The sequence below is a fragment of the Oncorhynchus mykiss genome, chromosome 7 (genome assembly GCF_013265735.2).
Source record: "Oncorhynchus mykiss isolate Arlee chromosome 7, USDA_OmykA_1.1, whole genome shotgun sequence".
Classification (NCBI taxonomy): Eukaryota; Metazoa; Chordata; class Actinopteri; order Salmoniformes; family Salmonidae; genus Oncorhynchus; species Oncorhynchus mykiss.
The window spans coordinates 8,196,479-8,220,719 of record NC_048571.1 but is presented as its reverse complement, the minus strand read 5'-3'; the positions used below and the strand labels follow the sequence as shown (position 1 = coordinate 8,220,719).

General features: G+C 49.3%; 1 protein-coding gene across 4 annotated transcripts in view; it reads left to right on the top strand.

Moving 5' to 3' along the window:
- Window positions 1–24,241, top strand: part of LOC110495553 (neurobeachin-like protein 1) — a 72,913-nt gene that overhangs the window by 8,508 nt on the left and 40,164 nt on the right. For all 4 annotated transcript variants that reach the window (XM_036982395.1, XM_036982392.1, XM_036982391.1 and 1 more), the window contains exons 4-8: window positions 7,242–7,403; window positions 11,509–11,590; window positions 13,293–13,420; window positions 17,080–17,162; window positions 19,881–19,966. In XM_036982395.1, coding sequence (XP_036838290.1) covers window positions 7,242–7,403; window positions 11,509–11,590; window positions 13,293–13,420; window positions 17,080–17,162; window positions 19,881–19,966 — 541 coding nt within the window. The remainder of the gene's footprint in view (window positions 1–7,241; window positions 7,404–11,508; window positions 11,591–13,292; window positions 13,421–17,079; window positions 17,163–19,880; window positions 19,967–24,241) is intronic.

The following is a 24,241-nucleotide window of genomic DNA, read 5'->3' as shown; positions in this document are numbered from 1 at the left end:
ATCCAAGTAGAACGGGTCGAGTCTCGAGTCAATCCAAGTAAAACGGGTCGAGTCTCGAGTCAGTCCAAGTAGAACGGGCCGAGTCTCGAGTCAGTCCAAGTAGAACGGGCCGAGTCTCGAGTCAGTCCAAGTAGAACGGGCCGAGTCTCGAGTCAGTCCAAGTAGAACGGGCCGAGTCTCGAGTCAGTCCAAGTAGAACGGGCCGAGTCTCGAGTCAGTCCAAGTAGAACGGGCCGAGTCTCGAGTCAGTCCAAGTAGAACGGGCCGGGTCTCGAGTCAGTCCAAGTAGAACGGGCCGAGTCTCGAGTCAGTCCAAGTAGAACGGGCCGAGTCTCGAGTCAGTCCAAGTAGAACGGGCCGAGTCTCGAGTCAGTCCAAGTAGAACGGGCCGGGTCTCGAGTCAGTCCAAGTAGAACGGGCCGGGTCTCGAGTCAGTCCAAGTAGAACGGGCCGGGTCTCGAGTCAGTCCAAGTAGAACGGGCCGGGTCTCGAGTCAGTCCAAGTAGAACGGGCCGGGTCTCGAGTCAGTCCAAGTAGAACGGGCCGGGTCTCGAGTCAGTCCAAGTAGAACGGGCCGGGTCTCGAGTCAGTCCAAGTAGAACGGGCCGAGTCTCGAGTCAGTCCAAGTAGAACGGGCCGGGTCTCGAGTCAGTCCAAGTAGAACGGGCCGAGTCTCGAGTCAGTCCAAGTAGAACGGGCCGGGTCTCGAGTCAGTCCAAGTAGAACGGGCCGGGTCTCGAGTCAGTCCAAGTAGAACGGGCCGGGTCTCGAGTCAGTCCAAGTAGAACGGGCCGGGTCTCGAGTCAGTCCAAGTAGAACGGGCCGGGTCTCGAGTCAGTCCAAGTAGAACGGGCCGGGTCTCGAGTCAGTCCAAGTAGAACGGGCCGGGTCTCGAGTCAGTCCAAGTAGAACGGGCCGGGTCTCGAGTCAGTCCAAGTAGAACGGGCCGGGTCTCGAGTCAGTCCAAGTAGAACGGGCCGGGTCTCGAGTCAGTCCAAGTAGAACTGGCCGAGTCTCGAGTCAGTCCAAGTAGAACGGGCCGAGTCTCGAGTCAGTCCAAGTAGAACGGGCCGGGTCTCGAGTCAGTCCAAGTAGAACGGGCCGAGTCTCGAGTCAGTCCAAGTAGAACGGGCCGAGTCTCGAGTCAGTCCAAGTAGAACGGGCCGGGTCTCGAGTCAGTCCAAGTAGAACGGGCCGAGTCTCGAGTCAGTCCAAGTAGAACGGGCCGAGTCTCGAGTCAGTCCAAGTAGAACGGGCCGGGTCTCGAGTCAGTCCAAGTAGAACGGGCCGGGTCTCGAGTCAGTCCAAGTAGAACGGGCCGGGTCTCGAGTCAGTCCAAGTAGAACGGGCCGGGTCTCGAGTCAGTCCAAGTAGAACGGGCCGGGTCTCGAGTCAGTCCAAGTAGAACGGGCCGGGTCTCGAGTCAGTCCAAGTAGAACGGGCCGAGTCTCGAGTCAGTCCAAGTAGAACGGGCCGAGTCTCGAGTCAGTCCAAGTAGAACGGGCCGGGTCTCGAGTCAGTCCAAGTAGAACGGGCCGGGTCTCGAGTCAGTCCAAGTAGAACGGGCCGGGTCTCGAGTCAGTCCAAGTAGAACGGGCCGGGTCTCGAGTCAGTCCAAGTAGAACGGGCCGAGTCTCGAGTCAGTCCAAGTAGAACGGGCCGGGTCTCGAGTCAGTCCAAGTAGAACGGGCCGGGTCTCGAGTCAGTCCAAGTAGAACGGGCCGGGTCTCGAGTCAGTCCAAGTAGAACGGGCCGAGTCTCGAGTCAGTCCAAGTAGAACGGGCCGGGTCTCGAGTCAGTCCAAGTAGAACGGGCCGGGTCTCGAGTCAGTCCTAGTAGAACGGGCCGGGTCTCGAGTCAGTCCAAGTAGAACGGGCCGGGTCTCGAGTCAGTCCAAGTAGAACGGGTCGAGTCTAAGAGCAAGTCATGTCAAGTAAAAAACATAAACCATCTAATCAGGCAACGACTTGTTCAACTACAAATACTTGTCTATTTATTGAGGCCATCAGACAGCCCTTTTCATTATTTTATCTATAACACATTTTGATTTTGCAATAATACATTTTAACAATAGATTCCAATTGCGGGCTTTATAAGTCGATGTTTAATTCCAAGCGATTTGGGACAAACCAGAAGAGCAGTAGGTCTATGGTAGCTGTTGCTTGATGCCCCGTTGCAAAGTAAACAGTTCATATTCTGGATGTTTGTGCTGCACCCGGTCCTCTAGCTGTACTGCAAATCAACCATCTGTTCTCTAGCTCATTGGTTTTCAAATGTTTTGACCCATGACCCCTAAAAAGTAGCTTGCGGCCTCCGCGCACACAGGCAAGCGCCCCCCATCGCTGTGCAAATGTAGCCTGTCTTTAGGGTCATAAACGGGGACGCATTTTCAAAACGCAAGGTACAGAAATAGACTATAGGGTTCCATAACCAGCTCTGGAATCTGTGTTGGGGTTCCATAACCAGCTCTGGAATCTGTGTTGGGGTTCCATAACCAGCTCTGGAATCTGTGTTGGGGTTCCATAACCAGCTCTGGAATCTGTGTTGGGGTTCCATAACCAGCTCTGGAATCTGTGTTGGGGTTCCATAACCAGCTCTGGAATCTGTGTTGGGGTTCCATAACCAGCTCTGGAATCTGAGTTGGGGTTCTATAACCAGCTCTGGAATCTGTGTTGGGGTTCCATAACCAGCTCTGGAATCTGTGTTGGTGTGACATAACCAGCTCTGGAATCTGTGTTGGTGTTACATAACCAGCTCTGGAATCTGTGTTGGTGTGAAGGTTCTGTGCATGTCTGTATGTTTGCACGGCTGCATCCATTGTTTGAGAGCGTTCAGGGAGAAGAAGCACATGCAGTACAGAGAGAGACAGAGCGAGTGAGAGGTGATGTGCTCCTCTGCTCTTCCAGCTGTGGTCTGGTCACATGACCAGTGAAATGCCCAGTCAGTCCTGTCAGATGGTTACGTAAGGCTGTGTGGTCTGTGTGTGTGGGACTGGAGAGAGTGAAGTGTGGAGCAAGGGGAAACAGATTACTTTCCATTAGATCCGCCAGTACGGTCGTTTGTCGGTTCGTTGCCGTGCCTCTCTCTCTCCCACTCCACCTCCCCCTCTCTCTCTCCCCCTCTCTCTCTCCCACTCCACCTCCCCCCTCTCTCTCTCTCTCTCTCTCTCTCTCTCCCACTCCACCTCCCCCCTCTTTCTCTCTCTCTCCCACTCCACCTCTCTCTCCCACTCCACCTCTCCCCCCTCTCTCTCTCTCTCTCTCTCCCTCTCTCTCCCACTCCACCTCCCCCTCTCCCTCTCTCTCCCACTCCCACTCCACCTCCCCCTCTCTCTCCCACTCCACCTCCCCCTCTCTCTCCCACTCCACCTCTCCCTCTCTTTCCCACTCCACCTCCACCTCTCCCTCTCTTTCCCACTCCACCTCTCTCTCTCTTTCCCACTTCACCTCTCTCTCTTTCCCACTCCACCTCTCTCTCTTTCCCACTCCACCTCTCCCTCTCTTTCCCACTCCACCTCTCCCTCTATTTTCCCACTCCACCTCTCCCTCTATTTTCCCACTCCACCTCTCCCTCTATTTTCCCACTCCACCTCTCCCTCTCTTTCCCACTCCACCTCTCCCTCTCTTTCCCACTCCACCTCTCCCTCTCTTTCCCACTCCACCTCTCTCTCTCTCTCTTTTCCACTCCACCTCTCTCTCTCTTTCCCACTCCACCTCTCCCTCTCTTTCCCACTCCACCTCTCTCTCTCTTTCCCACTCCACCTCTCTCTCTCTTTCCCACTCCACCTCTCCCTCTCTTTCCCACTCCACCTCTCTCTCTCTTTTCCCACTCCCCCTCTCTCTCTCTTTTCCCACTCCCCCTCTCTCTCTCTTTTCCCACTTCCCCTCCCCCTCTCTCTCTCTTTTCCCTCTCCCTCTTTCCCACTCCACCTCCCCCTCTCCCTCTTTCCCACTCCACCTCCCTCTCTTTCCCACTCCCCCCCTCCCTCTCTTTCCCACTCCACCTCCCCCTCCCTCTCTTTCCCACTCCACCTCTCCCTCTCTTTCCCACTCCACCTCTCCCTCTCTTTCCCACTCCACCTCTCCCTCTATTTTCCCACTCCACCTCTCCCTCTATTTTCCCACTCCACCTCTCCCTCTATTTTCCCACTCCACCTCTCCCTCTCTTTTCCCACTCCACCTCTCTCTCTTTCCCACTCCACCTCTCTCTCTCTTTCCCACTCCACCTCTCTCCCTCTCTTTCCCACTCCACCTCTCCCTCTCTTTCCCACTCCACCTCTCCCTCTCTTTCCCACTCCACCTCTCCCTCTCTTTCCCACTCCACCTCTCCCTCTCTTTCCCACTCCACCTCTCCCTCTCTTTTCCCACTCCACCTCTCTCTCTCTTTCCCACTCCACCTCTCTCCCTCTCTTTCCCACTCCACCTCTCCCTCTCTTTCCCACTCCACCTCTCCCTCTCTTTCCCACTCCACCTCTCCCTCTCTTTCCCACTCCACCTCTCCCTCTCTTTTCCCACTCCCCCTCTCTCTCTCTTTTCCCACTCCCCCTCTCTCTCTCTTTTCCCACTCCCCCTCTCTCTCTCTTTTCCCACTTCCCCTCCCCCTCTCTCTCTCTTTTCCCTCTCCCTCTTTCCCACTTCCCCTCCCCCTCTCTCTCTCTTTTCCCTCTCCCTCTTTCCCACTCCACCTCCCCCTCTCCCTCTCTTTCCCACTCCACCTCCCTCTCTTTCCCACTCCCCCCCTCCCTCTCTTTCCCACTCCACCTCCCCCTCCCTCTCTTTCCCACTCCACCTCCACCTCTCCCTCTCTTTCCCACTCCACCTCCACCTCTCTCCCTCTCTTTCCCACTCCACCTCCCCCCTCTCTTTCCCACTCCACCTCTCCCTCTCTTTCCCACTCCACCTCTCTCTCTCTTTCCCACTCCACCTCTCTCTCTCTTTACCACTCCACCTCTCCCTCTCTTTCCCACTCCCCCTCTCTCTCTCTTTTCCCACTCCCCCTCTCTCTCTCTTTTCCCACTCCCCCTCTCTCTCTCTTTTCCCACTTCCCCTCCCCCTCTCTCTCTCTTTTCCCTCTCCCTCTTTCCCACTTCCCCTCCCCCTCTCTCTCTCTTTTCCCTCTCCCTCTTTCCCACTCCACCTCCCCCTCTCCCTCTCTTTCCCACTCCCCCCCTCCCTCTCTTTCCCACTCCCCCCCTCCCTCTCTTTCCCACTCCACCTCCCCCTCCCTCTCTTTCCCACTCCACCTCCCCCTCCCTCTCTTTCCCACTCCACCTCCACCTCTCCCTCTCTTTCCCACTCCACCTCCACCTCTCCCTCTCTTTCCCACTCCACCTCCACCTCTCCCTCTCTTTCCCACTCCACCTCCCCCTCTCTCTCCCTCTCTTTCCCACTCCACCTCCCTCTCTTTCCCACTCCACCTCCCTCTCTTTCCCACTCCACCTCCCCCCTCCCTCTCTTTCCCACTCCACCTCCCCCCTCCCTCTCTTTCCCACTCCACCTCCCTCTCTTTCCCACTCCACCTCCCTCTCTTTCCCACTCCACCTCCCTCCCTCCCTCTCTTTCCCACTCCACCTCCCTCCCTCCCTCTCTTTCCCACTCCACCCCCGCTCTCTCTCCCTCTCTTTCCCACTCCACCCCCCCTCTCTCTCCCTCTCTTTCCCACTCCACCTCCCCCCGTCCCTCTCTTTCCCACTCCACCTCCCTCTCTTTCCCACTCCACCTCCCTCTCTTTCCCACTCCACCTCTCTCTCTCTTTCCCACTCTACCTCTCTCTCTCTTTCCCACTCCACCTCTCCCTCTCTTTCCCACTCCCCCTCTCTCTCTTTCCCACTCCCCCTCTCTCTCTTTCCCACTCCCCCTCTCTCTCTTTTCCCACTCCCCCTCTCTCTCTCTTTTCCCACTTCCCCTCCCCCTCTCTCTTTTCCCTCTCCCTCTTTCCCACTCAACCTCCCCCTCTCCCTCTCTTTCCCACTCCCCCCCTCCCTCTCTTTCCCACTCCACCTCCCCCCCTCCCTCTCTTTCCCACTCCACCTCTCCATCTCTTTCCCACTCCACCTCTCCATCTCTTTCCCACTCCACCTCCCCCTCTCTCTCCCTCTCTTTCCCACTCCACCTCCCCCTCCTTCTTTCCCACTCCACCTCCCCCCCTCCCTCTCTTTCCCACTCCACCTCCCCCTCCTTCTTTCCCACTCCACCTCCCCCCCTCCTTCTTTCCCACTCCACCTCCCCCCCTCCCTCTCTTTCCCACTCCACCTCCCCCTCCCTCTCTTTCCCACTCCACCTCCCCCCTCCCTCTCTTTCCCACTCCACCTCCCCCCTCTGCCGCAGCTGTCCTGCTTTTCCCAGCGATACGCTCCTACCCTGATTTGGGAATGCTCATCTGGGCTCTGCTTGGAGGAAGAACCCATTTCTCTCTGATGACCTCTGTGTACAGAGAGGGACAGAGACAGGCCCATTCCTCTCTGATGACCTCTGTCTACAGAGAGGGACAGAGACAGGTTCACTGTTAGCTGTACAGTGGACGGTTTCATGACATTAGTCTAAAGGTTATCATGGAGTGTTGCTTAGGTACGTGTGTGAATGTAGTGTAAATGTGTGTAATGTACCTGAATGCCTTAGAAGTTTGTGTGTGTGTGTGTGTGTGTGTGTGCACGCTTGGTGCATCGGTACAGCTTGCCGTGCGGTAGCAGAGAGAACAGTCTGACTTGGGTGACTGGAGTCTTTGACAACTTTTAGGGCCTGGTAGAAACGTCCTGGATGGCAGGGTGTGTGTGTGTGTGTGTTTGCTTGCATAGTATTTATGTGTGTGCTTCCTTGCTTGCATAATATTTGTGTGTGTGCGTGCGTGCGCTTGCATAATATTTGTGTGTGTGTGTGTGTGTGCGTGCGCTTGCATAATATTTGTGTGCGTGCGTGCGTGCGCTTGCATAGTATTTGTGTGTGTGCGTGCGCTTGCATAGTATTTGTGTGTGTGCGTGCGTGCGCTTGCATAGTATTTGTGTGTGTGCGTGCGTGCGCTTGCATAGTATTTGTGTGTGTGCGTGCACTTGCATAGTATTTGTGTGCGTGCGTGCGCTTGCATAGTATTTGTGTGTGTGTGCGTGCGTGCGCTTGCATAGTATTTGTGTGTGTGCGTGCGCTTGCATAGTATTTGTGCAGATGTGTGTGACACGCAGGTGAGAGTTGAGCATGTTTTGGTGTTCCCTTTATTTCACCCCTTTCTCTCTCTCTCTCCCTCCCCAGGTTGGAGGAGCTGCCTCCAGTGATGACCCTGCTGCCAGACAACATCCTGCAGGTGTTGCGGCACCAGCTGCTCCAGTGTGTCCAGAAGGCCTCGGACGGGCTGGAGCAGGAGCAGCAGAACCTGGCCCTCCTGCTGGTCAAGTTCCTCATCGTCATCTGCAGGTTGGTCCGTGGTGTTTCTGTAGGACCAGAAGCAGTGGTCTGGCCCCTCCCTCCACCTACCTAGACCTGGTTGTACCGGTCCAGTAGTCTGGCCCCTCCCTCCCATACCTAGACCTGGTTGTACCGGTCCAGTAGTCTAGCCCCTCCCTCCCATACCTAGACCTGGTTGTACCGGTCCAGTAGTCTGGCCCCTCCCTCCACCTACCTAGACCTAGTTGTACCGGTCTAGTAGTCTGGCCCCTCCCTCCACCTACCAAGACCTAGTTGTACCGGTCTAGTAGTCTGGCCCCTCCCTCCACCTACCTAGACCTGGTTGTACCGGTCCAGTGGTCTGGCCCCTCCACCTACCTAGACCTAGTTGTACTGTTCCAGTAGTCTGGCCCCTCCTCCACCTACCTAGACCTGGTTGTACCGGTCCAGTAGTCTGGCCCCTCCTCCACCTACCTAGACCTGGTTGTACCGGTCTAGTAGTCTGTCCCCTCCTCCACCTACCTAGATCTGGTTGTACCGGTCCAGTAGTCTGGCCCCTCCCTCCACCTACCAAGACCTAGTTGTACCGGTCTAGTAGTCTGGCCCCTCCCTCCACCTACCTAGACCTAGTTGTACCGGTCTAGTAGTCTGGCCCCTCCCTCCACCTACCTAGACCTGGTTGTACCGGTCCAGTAGTCTGGCCCCTCCCTCCACCTACCTAGACCTAGTTGTACCGGTCTGGTAGTCTGGCCCCTCCCTCCACCTACCTAGACCTGGTTGTACCGGTCTAGTAGTCTGGCCCCTCCCTCCACCTACCAAGACTTGGTTGTACCGGTCCAGTGGTCTGGCCCCTCCCTCCACCTACCTAGACCTGGTTGTACCGGTCTAGTAGTCTGGCCCCTCCCTCCACCTACCTAGACCTGGTTGTACCGGTCCAGTAGTCTGGCCCCTCCCTCCACCTACCAAGACCTAGTTGTACCGGTCTAGTAGTCTGGCCCCTCCCTCCACCTACCTAGACCTGGTTGTACCGGTCCAGTAGTCTGGCCCCTCCCTCCACCTACCTAGACCTGGTTGTACCGGTCCAGTAGTCTGGCCCCTCCCTCCACCTACCTAGACCTAGTTGTACCGGTCTGGTAGTCTGGCCCCTCCCTCCACCTACCTAGACCTGGTTGTACCGGTCTAGTAGTCTGGCCCCTCCCTCCACCTACCAAGACTTGGTTGTACCGGTCCAGTGGTCTGGCCCCTCCCTCCACCTACCTAGACCTGGTTGTACCGGTCCAGTAGTCTGGCCCCTCCCTCCACCTACCTAGATCTGGTTGTACCGGTCCAGTAGTCTGGCCCCTCCCTCCACCTACCTAGACCTGGTTGTACCGGTCCTGTAGTCTGGCCCCTCCCTCCATCTACCTAGACCTGGTTGACCGGTCCAGTCTGTCCATATTATGGTGGTTGAGTGTGTGATTGGACCATGGAGTTTGAATAATTTCTAGTTCTGTGGGTTGGACCTCTTCTAGGTAATGTCTATTGATAGGAACCCCTCTAGCCTAGGTTGACAGGTCTTAGTGCCCCTGGTTTTAAAGGGTCTTCCAGCAGAAGGTAGGCGGTTCAGTAGGGCACGTAACACAGGATTTTGCAACGGAAGGTGAAAACAAGTGTCTCCCTGGCTGTGTCCTCTATGGTGCTGTCATGAACATGACCCTGAGGGATATACAACAAAGCAGGATCAATGAGTTAGCCAGCTATCTTACCATCATGCTCAGAAATTACTTGTCTTTTTATTTTATTTTAGAAAGAACCTTGAAATGGGCTTGGTCTAATTACCTCAACAACCAAAAACACACATTTTAGTTTAGTTTTCTTAATGAACCAGAAAATCAATAGTTATTTCTAATTGTCAAATGTAGCTGGCTACTCATTGGAACCTGTCCCTACTATAACAGACATGACTCTCTCTCTGTTGGAACCTGTCCCTACTATAACAGACATGACTCTCTCTCTCTGTTGGAACCTGTCCCTACTATAACAGACATGACTCTCTCTGTTGGAACCTGTCCCTACTATAACAGACATGACTCTCTCTCTGTTGGAACCTGTCCCTACTATAACAGACATGACTCTCTCTCTCTGTTGGAACCTGTCCCTACTATAACAGACCTGACTCTCTCTCTGTTGGAACCTGTCCCTACTATAACAGACATGACTCTCTCTGTTGGAACCTGTCCCTACTATAACAGACATGACTCTCTCTGTTGGAACCTGTCCCTACTATAACAGACATGACTCTCTCTCTCTGTTGGAACCTGTCCCTACTATAACAGACATGACTCTCTGTTGGAACCTGTCCCTACTATAACAGACATGACTCTCTCTCTGTTGGAACCTGTCCCTACTATAACAGACATGACGCTCTCTCTGTTGGAACCTGTCCCTACTATAACAGACATGACTCTCTCTCTGTGTTGGAACCTGTCCCTACTATAACAGACATGACTCTCTCTCTGTGTTGGAACCTGTCCCTACTATAACAGACATGACTCTCTCTCTCTCTGTTGGAACCTGTCCCTACTATAACAGACATGACTCTCTCTCTGTTGGAACCTGTCCCTACTATAACAGACATGACTCTCTCTCTGTTGGAACCTGTCACTACTATAACAGACATGACTCTCTCTCTGTTGGAACCTGTCCCTACTATAACAGACATGACTCTCTCTCTGTGTTGGAACCTGTCCCCACTATAACAGACATGACTCTCTGTTGGAACCTGTCCCTACTATAACAGACATGACTCTCTCTCTGTGTTGGAACCTGTCCCTACTATAACAGACATGACTCTCTCTCTGTTGGAACCTGTCCCTACTATAACAGACATGACTCTCTCTCTGTGTTGGAACCTGTCCCCACTATAACAGACATGACTCTCTGTTGGAACCTGTCCCTACTATAACAGACATGACTCTCTCTGTGTTGGAACCTGTCCCTACTATAACAGACATGACTCTCTCTCTCTCTGTTGGAACCTGTCCCTACTATAACAGACATGACTCTCTCTCTGTTGGAACCTGTCCCTACTATAACAGACATGACTCTCTCTCTGTTGGAACCTGTCACTACTATAACAGACATGACGCTCTGTTGGAACCTGTCCCTACTATAACAGACATGACTCTCTCTCTGTTGGAACCTGTCCCTACTATAACAGACATGACTCTCTCTCTCTGTTGGAACCTGTCCCTACTATAACAGACATGACTCTCTCTCTCTCTGTTGGAACCTGTCCCTACTATAACAGACATGACTCTCTCTCTGTTGGAACCTGTCCCTACTATAACAGACATGACTCTCTCTGTTGGAACCTGTCCCTACTATAAGAGACATGACTCTCTCTCTGTTGGAACCTGTCCCTACTATAACAGACATGACTCTCTCTCTCTGTTGGAACCTGTCCCTACTATAACATACATGACTCTCTCTCTCTGTTGGAACCTGCCCCTACTATAACAGACATGACTCTCTGTTGGAACCTGTCCCTACTATAACAGACATGACTCTCTGTTGGAACCTGTCCCTACTATAACAGACATGACTCTCTCTCTCTGTTGGAACCTGTCCCTACTTTAACAGACATGACTCTCTCTCTGTTGGAACCTGTCCCTACTATAACAGACATGACTCTCTCTCTCTGTTGGAACCTGTCCCTACTATAACAGACATGACTCTCTCTCTCTGTTGGAACTTGTCCCTACTATAACAGACATGACTCTCTCTCTCTGTTGGAACTTGTCCCTACTATAACAGACATGACTCTCTCTCTCTGTTGGAACCTGTCCCTACTATAACAGACATGACTCTCTCTCTGTTGGAACTTGTCCCTACTATAACAGACATGACTCTCTCTCTGTTGGAACCTGTCCCTACTATAACAGACATGACTCTCTCTCTGTTGGAACCTGTCACTACTATAACAGACATGACTCTCTCTGTTGGAACCTGTCCCTACTATAACAGACATGACTCTCTCTCTGTTGGAACCTGTCCCTACTATAACAGACATGACTCTCTCATGTCTCTCGGTCTCTCTGTGTCTGTGTGTTGGAACCTGTCACTACTTTAACAGGCTATGACTTTCTCTCTGCAGGAACCTGTCCAATGTGGAGGAGATTGGCACCTGCTCCTACATCAACCATGTCATTACCATGACAACGCTCTACATCCAGCAGGTCTGATTCCTCTCCCCCTTTCTCCACCCTCCTATCCCCCTTTATCCACCCTCTTCTCCCCCTTATCCACCCTCTTCTCCCCATTATCCACCCTCTTCTCCCCCTTTATCCACTCTCTTCTCCCCCTTTATCCACCCTCTTCTCTCACTATCCACCCTCTTCTCCCCCTTTCTCCACCCTCTTCTCCCCCTTTCTCCACCCTCCTATCCCCCTTTATCCACCCTCTTCTCCCCCTTATCCACCCTCTTCTCCCCCTTATCCACACTCTTCTCCCCCTTTATCCACCCTCTTCTCCCCCTTTATCCACCCTCTTCTCCCCCTTTATCCACCCTCTTCTCCCCCTTTATCCACCCTCTTCTCCCCCTTTATCCACCCTCTTCTCCCCTTTATCCACCCTCTTCTCCCCCTTTATCCACCCTCTTCTCCCCCTTTATCCACCCTCTTCTCTCCCTTTATCCACCCTCTTCTCTCCCTTTATCCACCCTCTTCTCTCCCTTTATCCACCCTCTTCTCCCCCTTTATCCACCCTCTTCTCCCCCTTTATCCACCCTCTTCTCCCCCTTTATCCACCCTCTTCTCCCCCTTTATCCACCCTCTTCTCCCCCTTTATCCACCCTCTTCTCCCCCTTTATCCACCCTCTTCTCCCCCTTTATCCACCCTCTTCTCCCCCTTTATCCACCCTCTTCTCCCCCTTTATCCACCCTCTTCTCCCCCTTTATCCACCCTCTTCTCCCCCTTTATCCACCCTCTTCTGCCCCTTTATCCACCCTCTTCTGCCCCTTTATCCACCCTCTTCTGCCCCTTTATCCACCCTCTTCTCCCCCTTTATCCACCCTCTTCTCCCCCTTTATCCACCCTCTTCTCCCCCTTTATCCACCCTCTTCTCCCCCTTTACCCACCCTCTTCTCCCCCTTTATCCACCCTCTTCTGCCCCTTTATCCACCCTCTTCTGCCCCTTTATCCACCCTCTTCTGCCCCTTTATCCACCCTCTTCTCCCCCTTTATCCACCCTCTTCTCCCCCTTTATCCACCCTCTTCTCTCACTTTATCCACCCTCCTCTCCCCCTTTATCCACCCTCCTCTCCCCCTTTATCCACCCTCCTCTCCCCCTATCATCGCCTTCCTGACTCTGTTTTCTTTTGAAAACAAGTTTAAAAACCAACCTGCACAAAATGAAGTATTTTTACCCAGTCACAATGATTAGTCATAGGGATGTGTGTGTGTGTGCGCGCATTTGTGCTAGTCTGTTTCAAAACAGATTTGAACAAAAACATTTTTTAGCATGTCACAATGATTACGTTTATTTTTTAGCATGTCACAATGATTACGTTTATTTTTTAGCATGTCACAATGATTACGTTTATTTTTTAGCATGTCACAATGATTACGTTTATTTTTTTAGCATGTCACAATGATTACGTTTATTTTTTAGCATGTCACAATGATTGAGTTTATTTTTTAGCGTGTCACAATGATTACGTTTATTTTTTAGCATGTCACAATGATTACGTTTATTTTTTAGCGTGTCACAATGATTACGTTTATTTTTTAGCATGTCACAATGATTACGTTTATTTTTTAGCATGTCACAATGATTGAGTTTATTTTTTAGCGTGTCACAATGATTAAGTAGGTACATTCCCGTGAGATTACACATTCCTGTGTGTGTGTCTTCTAGCCTCACCATGCTCTCTCCTACAGCTGAAGAGTAAGACCAAGGAGAAGGAGATGGTGGACCAGACTCAGGCCGAGGAGTTTGTCCGCCACTCTCTGGCCTTCTGCGAGAGCCTGTACGACCCCTACCGGAACTGGAGACATCGCACCTGCGGGTACACTAAGTCGCTAACTCTAGCAGAGTTTGTTTATTTGATTTATTATTCTTTATTTAACCAGGGAAGTCACAATGAGGTTGACATTTATTTGTCAAGAAAGCTCTGGAGCAGAGAGTGAACAATGTTCCCCAAACATCTCCTGATATGACCCCAGCCATTCCACTTAGTCCATCTATTTGATCCAGTACCTGATTGACCTTAACTTATCATGGATCGCGTGACCTTCTTAACTTATCATGGATCGCGTGACCTTCTTAACTTATCATGGATCGCGTGACCTTCTTAACTTATCATGGATCGGGTGACCTTCTTAACTTATCATGGATCGGGTGACCTTCTTAACTTATCATGGATCGGGTGACCGTCTTAACTTATCATGGATCGGGGACCTTCTTAACTTATCATGGATCGTGTGACCGTCTTAACTTATCAGGATCATGTGATTGACCTTAACTTATCATAAATCGTGAGCTTGATCTTATCATAGATAAATAGATTGACCTCAACTTATCATAGATGGACCTTGTTAACTGTTGATAGATCATGTGATTGGTTGAGCCAGGTCTGTTAGTACAGGGCTAATAATAGATGGAACTGTAGTAGATCCACAGTAAGGGGAGGACGACTCATAATAATAGATGGAACTGTAGTAGATCCACAGTAAGTGGAGGACGACTCATAATAATAGATGGAACTGTAGTAGATCCACAGTAAGGGGAGGACGACTCATAATAATAGATGGAACTGTAGTAGATCCACAGTAAGGGGAGGACGACTCATAATAATAGATGGAACTGTAGTAGATCCACAGTAAGTGGAGGACGACTCATAATAATAGATGGAACTGTAGTAGATCCACAGTAAGGGGAGGACGACTCATAATAATAGATGGAACTGTAGTAGATCCACAGTAAGGGGAGGACGACTCATAATAATAGATGGAACTGTAGTAGATCCACAGTAAGTGGAGGACGACTCATAATAATAGATGGAACTGTAGTAGATCCACAGTAAGGGGAGGACGAATCATAATAATAGATGGAACTGTAGTAGATCCACAGTAAGTGGAGGACGACTCATAATAATAGATGGAACTGTAGGAGATCCACAGTAAGTGGAGGACAGCTCATAATAATAGATGGAACTGTAGTAGATCCACAGTAAGGGGAGGACGACTCATAATAATAGCTGGAACTGTAGTAGATCCACAGTAAGGGGAGGACGACTCATAATAATAGATGGAACTGTAGTAGATCCACAGTAAGGGGAGGACGACTCATAATAATAGATGGAACTTTAGTAGATCCACAGTAAGTGGAGGACAGCTCATAATAATAGATGGAACTGTAGTAGATCCACAGTAAGTGGAGGACGACTCATAATAATAGATGGAACTGTAGTAGATCCACAGTAAGTAGAGGACGACTCATAATAATAGATGGAACTGTAGTAGATCCACAGTAAGTGGAGGACGACTCATAATAATAGATGGAACTGTAGTAGATCCACAGTAAGTGGAGGACGACTCATAATAATAGATGGAACTGTAGTAGATCCACAGTAAGGGGAGGACGACTCATAATAATAGATGGAACTGTAGTAGATCCACAGTAAGTGGAGGACGACTCATAATAATAGATGGAACTGTAGTAGATCCACAGTAAGTGGAGGACGACTCATAATAATAGATGGAACTGTAGTAGATCCACAGTAAGTGGAGGACGACTCATAATAATAGATGGAACTGTAGTAGATCCACAGTAAGTGGAGGACGACTCATAATAATAGATGGAACTGTAGTAGATCCACAGTAAGGGGAGGACAGCTCATAATAATAGATGGAACTGTAGTAGATCCACAGTAAGTGGAGGACGACTCATAATAATAGATGGAACTGTAGTAGATCCATAGTAAGTGGAGGACAGCTCATAATAATACATGGAACTGTAGTAGATCCACAGTAAGGGGAAGACGACTCATAATAATAGATGGAACTGTAGTAGATCCACAGTAAGGGGAGGACAGCTCATAATAATAGATGGAACTGTAGTAGATCCACAGTAAGTGGAGGACGACTCATAATAATAGATGGAACTGTAGTAGATCCACAGTAAGTGGAGGACGACTCATAATAATAGATGGAACTGTAGTAGATCCACAGTAAGTGGTGGACGACTCATAATAATAGATGGAACTGTAGTAGATCCACAGTAAGTGGAGGACGACTCATAATAATAGATGGAACTAGTAGATCCACAGTAGGGGGAGGACGACTCATAATAATAGATGGAACTGTAGTAGATCCACAGTAAGTGGAGGACGACTCATAATAATAGATGGAACTGTAGTAGATCCACAGTAGGGGGAGGACGACTCATAATAATAGATGGAACTGTAGGAGATCCACAGTAAGGGGAGGACGACTCATAATAATAGATGGAACTGTAGTAGATCCACAGTAAGGGGAGGACGACTCATAATAATAGATGGAACTGTAGTAGATCCACAGTAAGGGGAGGACGACTCATAATAATAGATGGAACTGTAGTAGATCCACAGTAAGGGGAGGACGACTCATAATAATAGATGGAACTGTAGTAGATCCACAGTAAGTGGAGGACAGCTCATAATAATAGATGGAACTGTAGTAGATCCACAGTAAGTGGAGGACGACTCATAATAATAGATGGAACTGTAGTAGATCCACAGTAAGTAGAGGACGACTCATAATAATAGATGGAACTGTAGTAGATCCACAGTAAGTGGAGGACGACTCATAATAATAGATGGAACTGTAGTAGATCCACAGTAAGGGGAGGACAGCTCATAATAATAGATGGAACTGTAGTAGATCCACAGTAAGTGGAGGACGACTCATAATAATAGATGGAACTGTAGTAGATCCACAGTAAGTGGAGGACAGCTCATAATAATACATGGAACTGTAGTAGATCCACAGTAAGGGGAGGACGACTCATAATAATAGATGGAACTGTAGTAGATCCACAGTAAGGGGAGGACAGCTCATAATAATAGATGGAACTGTAGTAGATCCACAGTAAGTGGAGGACGACTCATAATAATAGATGGAACTGTAGTAGATCCACAGTAAGTGGAGGACGACTCATAATAATGTCTGGAATGGAACACGTGTTTGGTACCATTCCATTAACTCCATTCCAGCCATTATTATGAGCCATTCTCCCATCAGCGGCCTCCACTGTTACACAGTAAGTGGAAGGGCTCTGGGTACTGGAGGAGCAGGGTCAGGCACGCATTAACCACCGGGGCTCTGTCAGCACCGGGGCTCTCGTGGGTACTGAAGCACTAGATACAACACTCTTAGGATCTATCATCATTATGTACTTATTCCACCATGGTCAATTCTACTGTTACACTTCTGAAAACACTGCAATCGTAATGTGCTGGCTTGGATGTTGTTGTTTCTTCACAGTACAGCTCGGCTTGGTTTACCTAATTAGTATACAAGTATTTTTTTTCCCAAAGTGCCAAAACATTTCCCAAATCAATCCAAGTAGTGTTGGTTCTAATCCTGTGCTAAACCCTCCCAGCAGTGTTCCTGCTCACAGACACACAGACAGAGTTTGGACAGGGGGTCTTTTTCTGACACCGTGTGTTTTGCCTGTCGTCTCCAGGGACCAGCGGAGTACAGTGGAGAAGAGCAGACAGAAACACAAAGCAGCTCCTCTCACCGTGGAGTTTGTCCCCTTCTTCTACCGTGAGTTTGATTTATTTTTCAAAACGTTTTCTCCTTAATGAACACAACCCAGTTATCCTCTCTAGCGGGGTCGTTCAGTGGGGGGAAACTCAGTGTGGTCATTAACAGTAGTGAATGAGGAAGCCATGTTCTACTCAATGAAAAGGTCTCTCTAGAGAAAACAGATCACACTTCCCTGCTTTCCTCTCCCAGCTTAGGAACCGCCTCCCCTCAGAGCTCCACTCTCTTTCCTCTCCCAGCTTAGGAACAGCCTCCCCTCAGAGCTCCACTCTCTTTCCTCTTCCAGCTTAGGAACAGCCTCCCCTCGGAGCTCCACTCTCTTTCCTCTCCCAGCTTAGGAACAGCCTCCCCTCGGAGCTCCACTCTCTTTCCTCTCCCAGGTTAGGAACAGCCTTCCCTCGGAGCTCCACTCTCTTTCCTCTCCCAGCTTAGGAACAGCCTCCCCTCAGAGCTCCACTCTCTTTCCTCTCCCAGCTTAGGAACAGCCTCCCCTCAGAGCTCCACTCTCTTTCCTCTCCCAGCTTAGGAACAGCCTCCCCTCAGAGCTCCACTCTCTTTCCTCTCCCAGCTTAGGAACAGCCTCCCCTCAGAGCTCCACTCTCTTTCCTCTCCCAGCTTAGGAACAGCCTCCCCTCAGAGCTCCACTCTCTTTCCTCTCCCAGCTTAGGAACAGCCTCCCCTCAGAGCTCCACTCTCTTTCCTCTTCCAGTTTAGGAACAGCCTCCCCTCAGAGCTCCACTCTCTTTCCTCTCCCAGCTTAGGAACAGCCTCCCCTCAGAGCTCCACTCTCTTTCCTCTCCCAGCTTAGGAACAGCCACCCCTCAGAGCTCCACTCTCTTTCCTCTTCCAGTTTAGGAACAGCCTCCTGTCAGAGCTCCACTCTCTTTCCTCTCCCAGCTTAGGAACCGCCTCCCCTCAGAGCTCCACTCTCTTTCCTCTTCCAGTTTAGGAACAGCCTCCCCTCAGAGCTCTACTCTCTTTCCTCCTTCCAGTTTAGGAACAGCCTCCCCTCAGAGCTCTACTCTCTTTCCTCCTTCCAGTTTAGGAACAGCCTCCCCTCAGAGCTCTACTCTCTTTCCTCCTTCCAGTTTAGGAACAGCCTCCCCTCAGAGCTCCACTCTCACTCTCCACTCTGTCTTTCCTTCTTCACTCTATTCTTCCTCATACCTCTGACTCTTTCAGTCCTCTCACTCTATCCCAGAAGAATCCAGTCTTTGTGTCCTCTCCTTAGTCTATTTGCCAGGCTGTCCAGATCAGCCTGGTAGTGAACGGTGGCTGTCTGGGCCTCTGGCGACAGCGGCCATCTTGGAACAAACAGCCTCTCTTTGTGTCTGTGGTTTCTGTCAACACCACAGAGAGAACTCTTTAGCTCCATCCAGTTGCCTCAAGGCCACTCCAGCAACCTGCCACCGTGTGCGCGCACGCGTGTGTGTTAGCGCATGCCTGTGTGTGTGTGTGTGTGTGAAGTGTGGGAGGCTCCGAGAGGATATGAATGGTACAGTAGAGGGAGTGAGGAATAGTGTGTGGAAGAAATGGGGAGGGTGACGAAGTGTGTGTGTGTGGGGGACGAGGTGTGTGTGTGCGTGTGTGGGGGACGAGGTGTGTGTGTGTGTGTGTGTGTGGGGGACGAGGTGTGTGTGTGTGGGGGACGAGGTGTGTGTGTGTGTGGGGGAAGAGGTGTGTGTGTGTGTGGGGGACGAGGTGTGTGTGTGTGGGGGACGAGGTGTGTGTGTGTGGGGGACGAGGTGTGTGTGTGGGTGGGGGACGAGGTGTGTGTGTGGGTGGGGGACGAGGTGTGTGTGTGTGGGAGACGAGGTGTGTGTGTGTGGGAGACGAGGTGTGTGTGTGTGTGGGGGACGAGGTGTGTGTGTGTGGGGGACGAGGTGTGTGTGTGGGAGACGAGGTGTGTGTGTGTGTGGGGGGGGGGCGAGGTGTGTGTGTGTGGGGGGGGGGGTGGCGAGGTGTGTGTGTGTGGGGGGGGGGGGGCGAGGTATGTGTGTGTGTGTGTGGGTGGGGAAATTAGGTTTGTGTGTGTGGGGGGGGTATGTGGGGGACGAGGTGTGTGTGTGTGGGGGACGAGGTGTGTGGGGGACCAGGTGAGTGGGGGACCATCTGTCTTGTCTGGGATCATTGGTTCTGACCTAGCTTTATCCCCCTGGGATTGGTTTGCTGACCTGGGTGCTGACCTGGGAGGCCATGCTGCTGCTGCTGCTGCTCCTCACTGGGATGTGTTGACAGATGAGTTAATGTATGACTGAAAAGACTGGCCCCAAGGGAACATGATAGAGACTGTGTGTCTGTGGGCATGTGTGTGTGTGTGTATGTCACGGTGTGTGTGACGCGTGTGCGACTGTGTGCATGTGAGTGAATGAATGAATGTACTGTTTGTATGAGCGAGACAGGCAGCTATTCAAGAGGCCATTCTCTCAGCACCAGACCAGACTGAGATGGAGCCATTCAAGAGGCCGTTCTCTCAACACCAGACCAGACTGAGATGGAGCCATTCAAGAGGCCGTTCTCTCAACACCAGACCAGACTGAGATGGAGCCATTCAAGAGGCCGTTCTCTCAACACCAGACCAGACTGAGATGGAGCCATTCAAGAGGCCGTTCTCTCAACATCAGACCAGACTGGCCTCATGTTGTGGGTGTTATATTTGCATAGTTAACAAAACACCCACAGTTTTCCATGTCCACTGACTGTGTGTGTGTGTTTCAGAGTGCTTCCAGGAGAGTGAACACCTTAAGGACAGTCTGAAATGCTGTCTGTTACACCTGTTTGGAGCCATCGTGGCAGGGGGACAGGTGAGAATCAAGATGCACTCTTTTCATCCTACACTACACCCTACACTACACCCTACACTACACCCTACTCTACACCCTACTCTACACCCTACTCTACACCCTGCACTACACCCTGCACTACACCCTGCACTACACCCTGCACTACACCCTGCACTACACCCTGCACTACACCCTGCACTACACCCTGCACTACACCCTGCACTACACCCTGCACTACACCTTGCACTACACCCTGCACTACACCCTGCACTATCCCCTACACACTACACCCTACACCAGCATATAAAGTCATGTGACACTACACCATCACGGCCATATAAAGTCATGTGACCCTACACTATCCCGGCATATAAAGTCATGTGACCATACACTATCCCGGCATATAAAGTCATGTTTGCCACATGAGAACAATTGAAGGCGTAATTTTTTTATTTCACCTTTATTTAACCAGTTAACAATTTCCAACTGCTACCTGGCCAAGATAAAGCAACGCAGTGCGACAAAAACAACAACACAGAGTTACACATAAACAAACGTACAGTCAATAACACAATAGAAAAATCTATGTACAGTGTGTGCAAATGTAGGGAGGTTAAATAATAGGCGCTAGAGGCTAAATAATTACAATTTAGCATTAACACTGGAGTGATCGTTGTGCAGATGATGATGTGCAAGTAGAAATACTGGGGTGCAAAAGAGCAAGATGGTAAGTAATAATATGGGGATGAGGTAGTTGGGTGTGCTATTTACAGATAGGCTGTGTACAGGTACAGTGATGGGTAAGCTGCTCTGACAGCTGATGCTTAAAATTAGAGAGGGAGATGTATCTCCAGCTTCAATGATTTTTGCATTTCATTCCAGTCATTGGCAGCAGAGAACTGGAAGGAAAGGCGGCCAAAGGAAGTTTTGGCTTTGGGGGTGACCAGTGAAATATACCTGCTGGAGCGCGTGCTACTAGTGGGTGTTGCTATGGTGACCAGTGAGCTAAGGCGGGGCTTTACCTAGCAGAGGGTTATAGATGACCTTGAGCGAGTGGGTTTGGCAACGAATATGTGGTGAAGGCCAGCCAACGAGCGCATTCAGATCACAGTGGTGGGTAGTATATGGGGCTTTGGTGACAAAACGGATGGCACTGTGATAGACTACATCCAATTTGCGGAGTAGAGTGTTGGAGGCATTTACATTTTGTAAATGTCATCACCGAATTCAAGGATTGGTAGGATAGTCAGTTTTATGAGGGTATGTTTGGCAGTGTGAGTGAAGGAGCCTTTGTTGTGAAATAGGAAGCCGATTGTAAATGTAATTTTGGATTGGAGATGCTTGATGTGAGTCTGGAAGGAGCGATTACAGTCTAACCAGACACCTAGGTATTTATACAGGGCTTTCGGAAAGTAGTCAGACCCCTAGACTTTTTCCACATTTTGTTACGTTACAGCCTTATTCTAAAGTGGATTGAATACAACCATTTCCTCATCAATCTACACAATTCCCCACAATGACAGTGAAAATGTTTTTTAAAAGAAATGTATTAAAAATAAAAAAATACGTTATTTACGTAACTATTCAGAACCTTTGCAATGAGACTCGAGATTGAGCTCAGGTGCGTCCTGTTTCAATTGATCATCCTTCAGATGTTTCTACATCTTGATTGGAGTCCACCTGTGGTAAATTCAAGTGATTGGACATGATTTGGAAAGGCACACACCTGTCTATATAAGGTCCCACAGTTGACAGTGCATGTCAGAGCAAAAACCAAGCCATGAGGTTGAAGCAATTGTCCGTAGAGTTCTGAGACAGGATTGTGTCCAGGCACATGTGGGGAAGGGTACCAAAACATTTCTGCAGCATTGAAGGTCCCAAAGAACACAGTGGCCTCCATCATTCTTAAATGGAAGAAGTTTGGAGCCACCAGCATCCCAGAGTTGCCTCTTCACTGTTGATGTTGAGACTGGTGTTTTGCGGGTACTATTTAATGAAGCTGCCAGTTGAGGACTTGTGAGGCGTCTGTTTCTCAAACTAGACACTAATGTACTTGTCCTCTTGCTCAGTTGTGCACCGGGGCCTCCCACTCTTTCTATTCTGGTTAGGGCCAGTTTGCACTGTTCTGTGACGGGAGTAGTACGCAGCGTTGTACGAGATCTTCAGTTTCTTGGCAATTTCTTGCATGGAATAGCCTTCACTTCTCAGAACAAGAATAGACTGACGAGTTTCAGAAGAAAGGTATTTGTTTCAAACCCACAAATGCTGATGCTCCAGATACTCAACTAGTTTAAAGAAGGCCAGTTTTATTGCTTCTTTAATCAGGACAACAGTTTTCAGCTTTGCTAACATAATTGCAAAAGGGTTTTCTAATGATCAGTTAGCCTTTTAAAATGATCAACTTGGATTAGCTAACACAACGTGCCATTGGAACACAGGAGTGATGGTTGCTGATAATGGGCCTCTGTACGCCTATGTAGATATTCCATTAAAAATCATCCGTTTCCAGCTACAATACTCATTTACAACATTAATAATGTCTACACTGTATTTCTGATCAATTTTATGTTATTTTAATGGACAAAAAATGTACTTTTGTATGTGAGAGTGGATTGTCAGACTTCACTAGCATGAAACTAAATACAGGCACAGACTGTGTGTGGGAAATGATTTATGACTGAGACTCTCTCCAATATAACATTGCAGAGTTATGTGCATCCTTTCAAGCACACGCTTCTCATTAACCTGGGGTGAGTTATTCACCATTTTTTATGAACAAATAAGGTTTTATATGTAAGATGGCTAAATAAAGAGCTAAATTATTGATGATTATTATTATTTGTGCCCTGGTCCTATAAGAGCTCTTTGTCACTTCCCACGAGCTGTGTGACAACTCACACTCATTCTTATGTTTAATAAAGGTATTGTATAGTGTGTGTGTGACAGGCTTACAATGATGGCAAAAACAATATTTGAGAGCGTGCTGACCCTGGTGCTAGAGCTAGCTGGAGGTTGAATGTTTGAAGGGGTACGAGACTATAAAAAGTAAACCACTGCCCCAGAAAATTTGAGTCTGTAATCGCTGCCCACTGTGCTTCAACAAAGTACTGAGTAAAGGGTCTGAATACTTACATAAATGTGATAAATCTGTTTTTTATTTGTAGTAAATTTGCAAACATTTCTAAACCTGTTTTTACTTTGTCATTATGTGGTTTTGTGTGTAGATTGATAAGGGGGTAAAAAAATCATTTGAATCAATTTTAGAATTAGGCTGTAACGTAACAATGTGGACAAGTCAAAGGGCCTGAATACTTTCCGAATGCACTGTAGAGCACGCAATGGTCCTCATTTACACTTAGTGGTATATAACCACCCTTTAAACTGGAGCAGGACATTTAGTGGTATATAACCACCCTTTAAACTGTAGCAGGACATTTAGTGGTATATAACCACCCTTTAAACTGGAGCAGGACATTTAGTGGTATATAACCATCCTTTAAACTGGAGCAGGACATTTAGTGGTATATAACCACCCTTTAAACTGGAGCAGGACATTTAGTGGTATATAACCATCCTTTAAACTGGAGCAGGACATTTAGTGGTATATAACCACCCTTTAAACTGGAGCAGGACATTTAGTGGTATATAACCATCCTTTAAACTGTAGCAGGACATTTAGTGGTATATAACCACCCTTTAAACTGTAGCAGGACATTTAGTGGTATATAACCATCCTTTAAACTGGAGCAGGACATTTAGTGGTATATAACCACCCTTTAAACTGTAGCAGGACATTTAGTGGTATATAACCATCCTTTAAACTGTAGCAGGACATTTAGTGGTATATAACCACCCTTTAAACTGGAGCAGGACATTTAGTGGTATATAGCCACCCTTTAAACTGGAGCAGGACATTTAGTGGTATATAACCACCCTTTAAACTGTAGCAGGACATTTAGTGGTATATAACCACCCTTTAAACTGTAGCAGGACATTTAGTGGTATATAACCACCCTTTAAACTGTAGCAGGACATTTAGTGGTATATAACCATCCTTTAAACTGTAGCAGGACATTTAGTGGTATATAACCATCCTTTAAACTGTAGCAGGACATTTAGTGGTATATAACCATCCTTTAAACTGTAGCAGGACATTTAGTGGTATATAACCATCCTTTAAACTGTAGCAGGACATTTAGTGGTATATAACCATCCTTTAAACTGTAGCAGGACATTTAGTGGTATATAACCATCCTTTAAACTGGAGCAGGACATTTAGTGGTATATAACCATCCT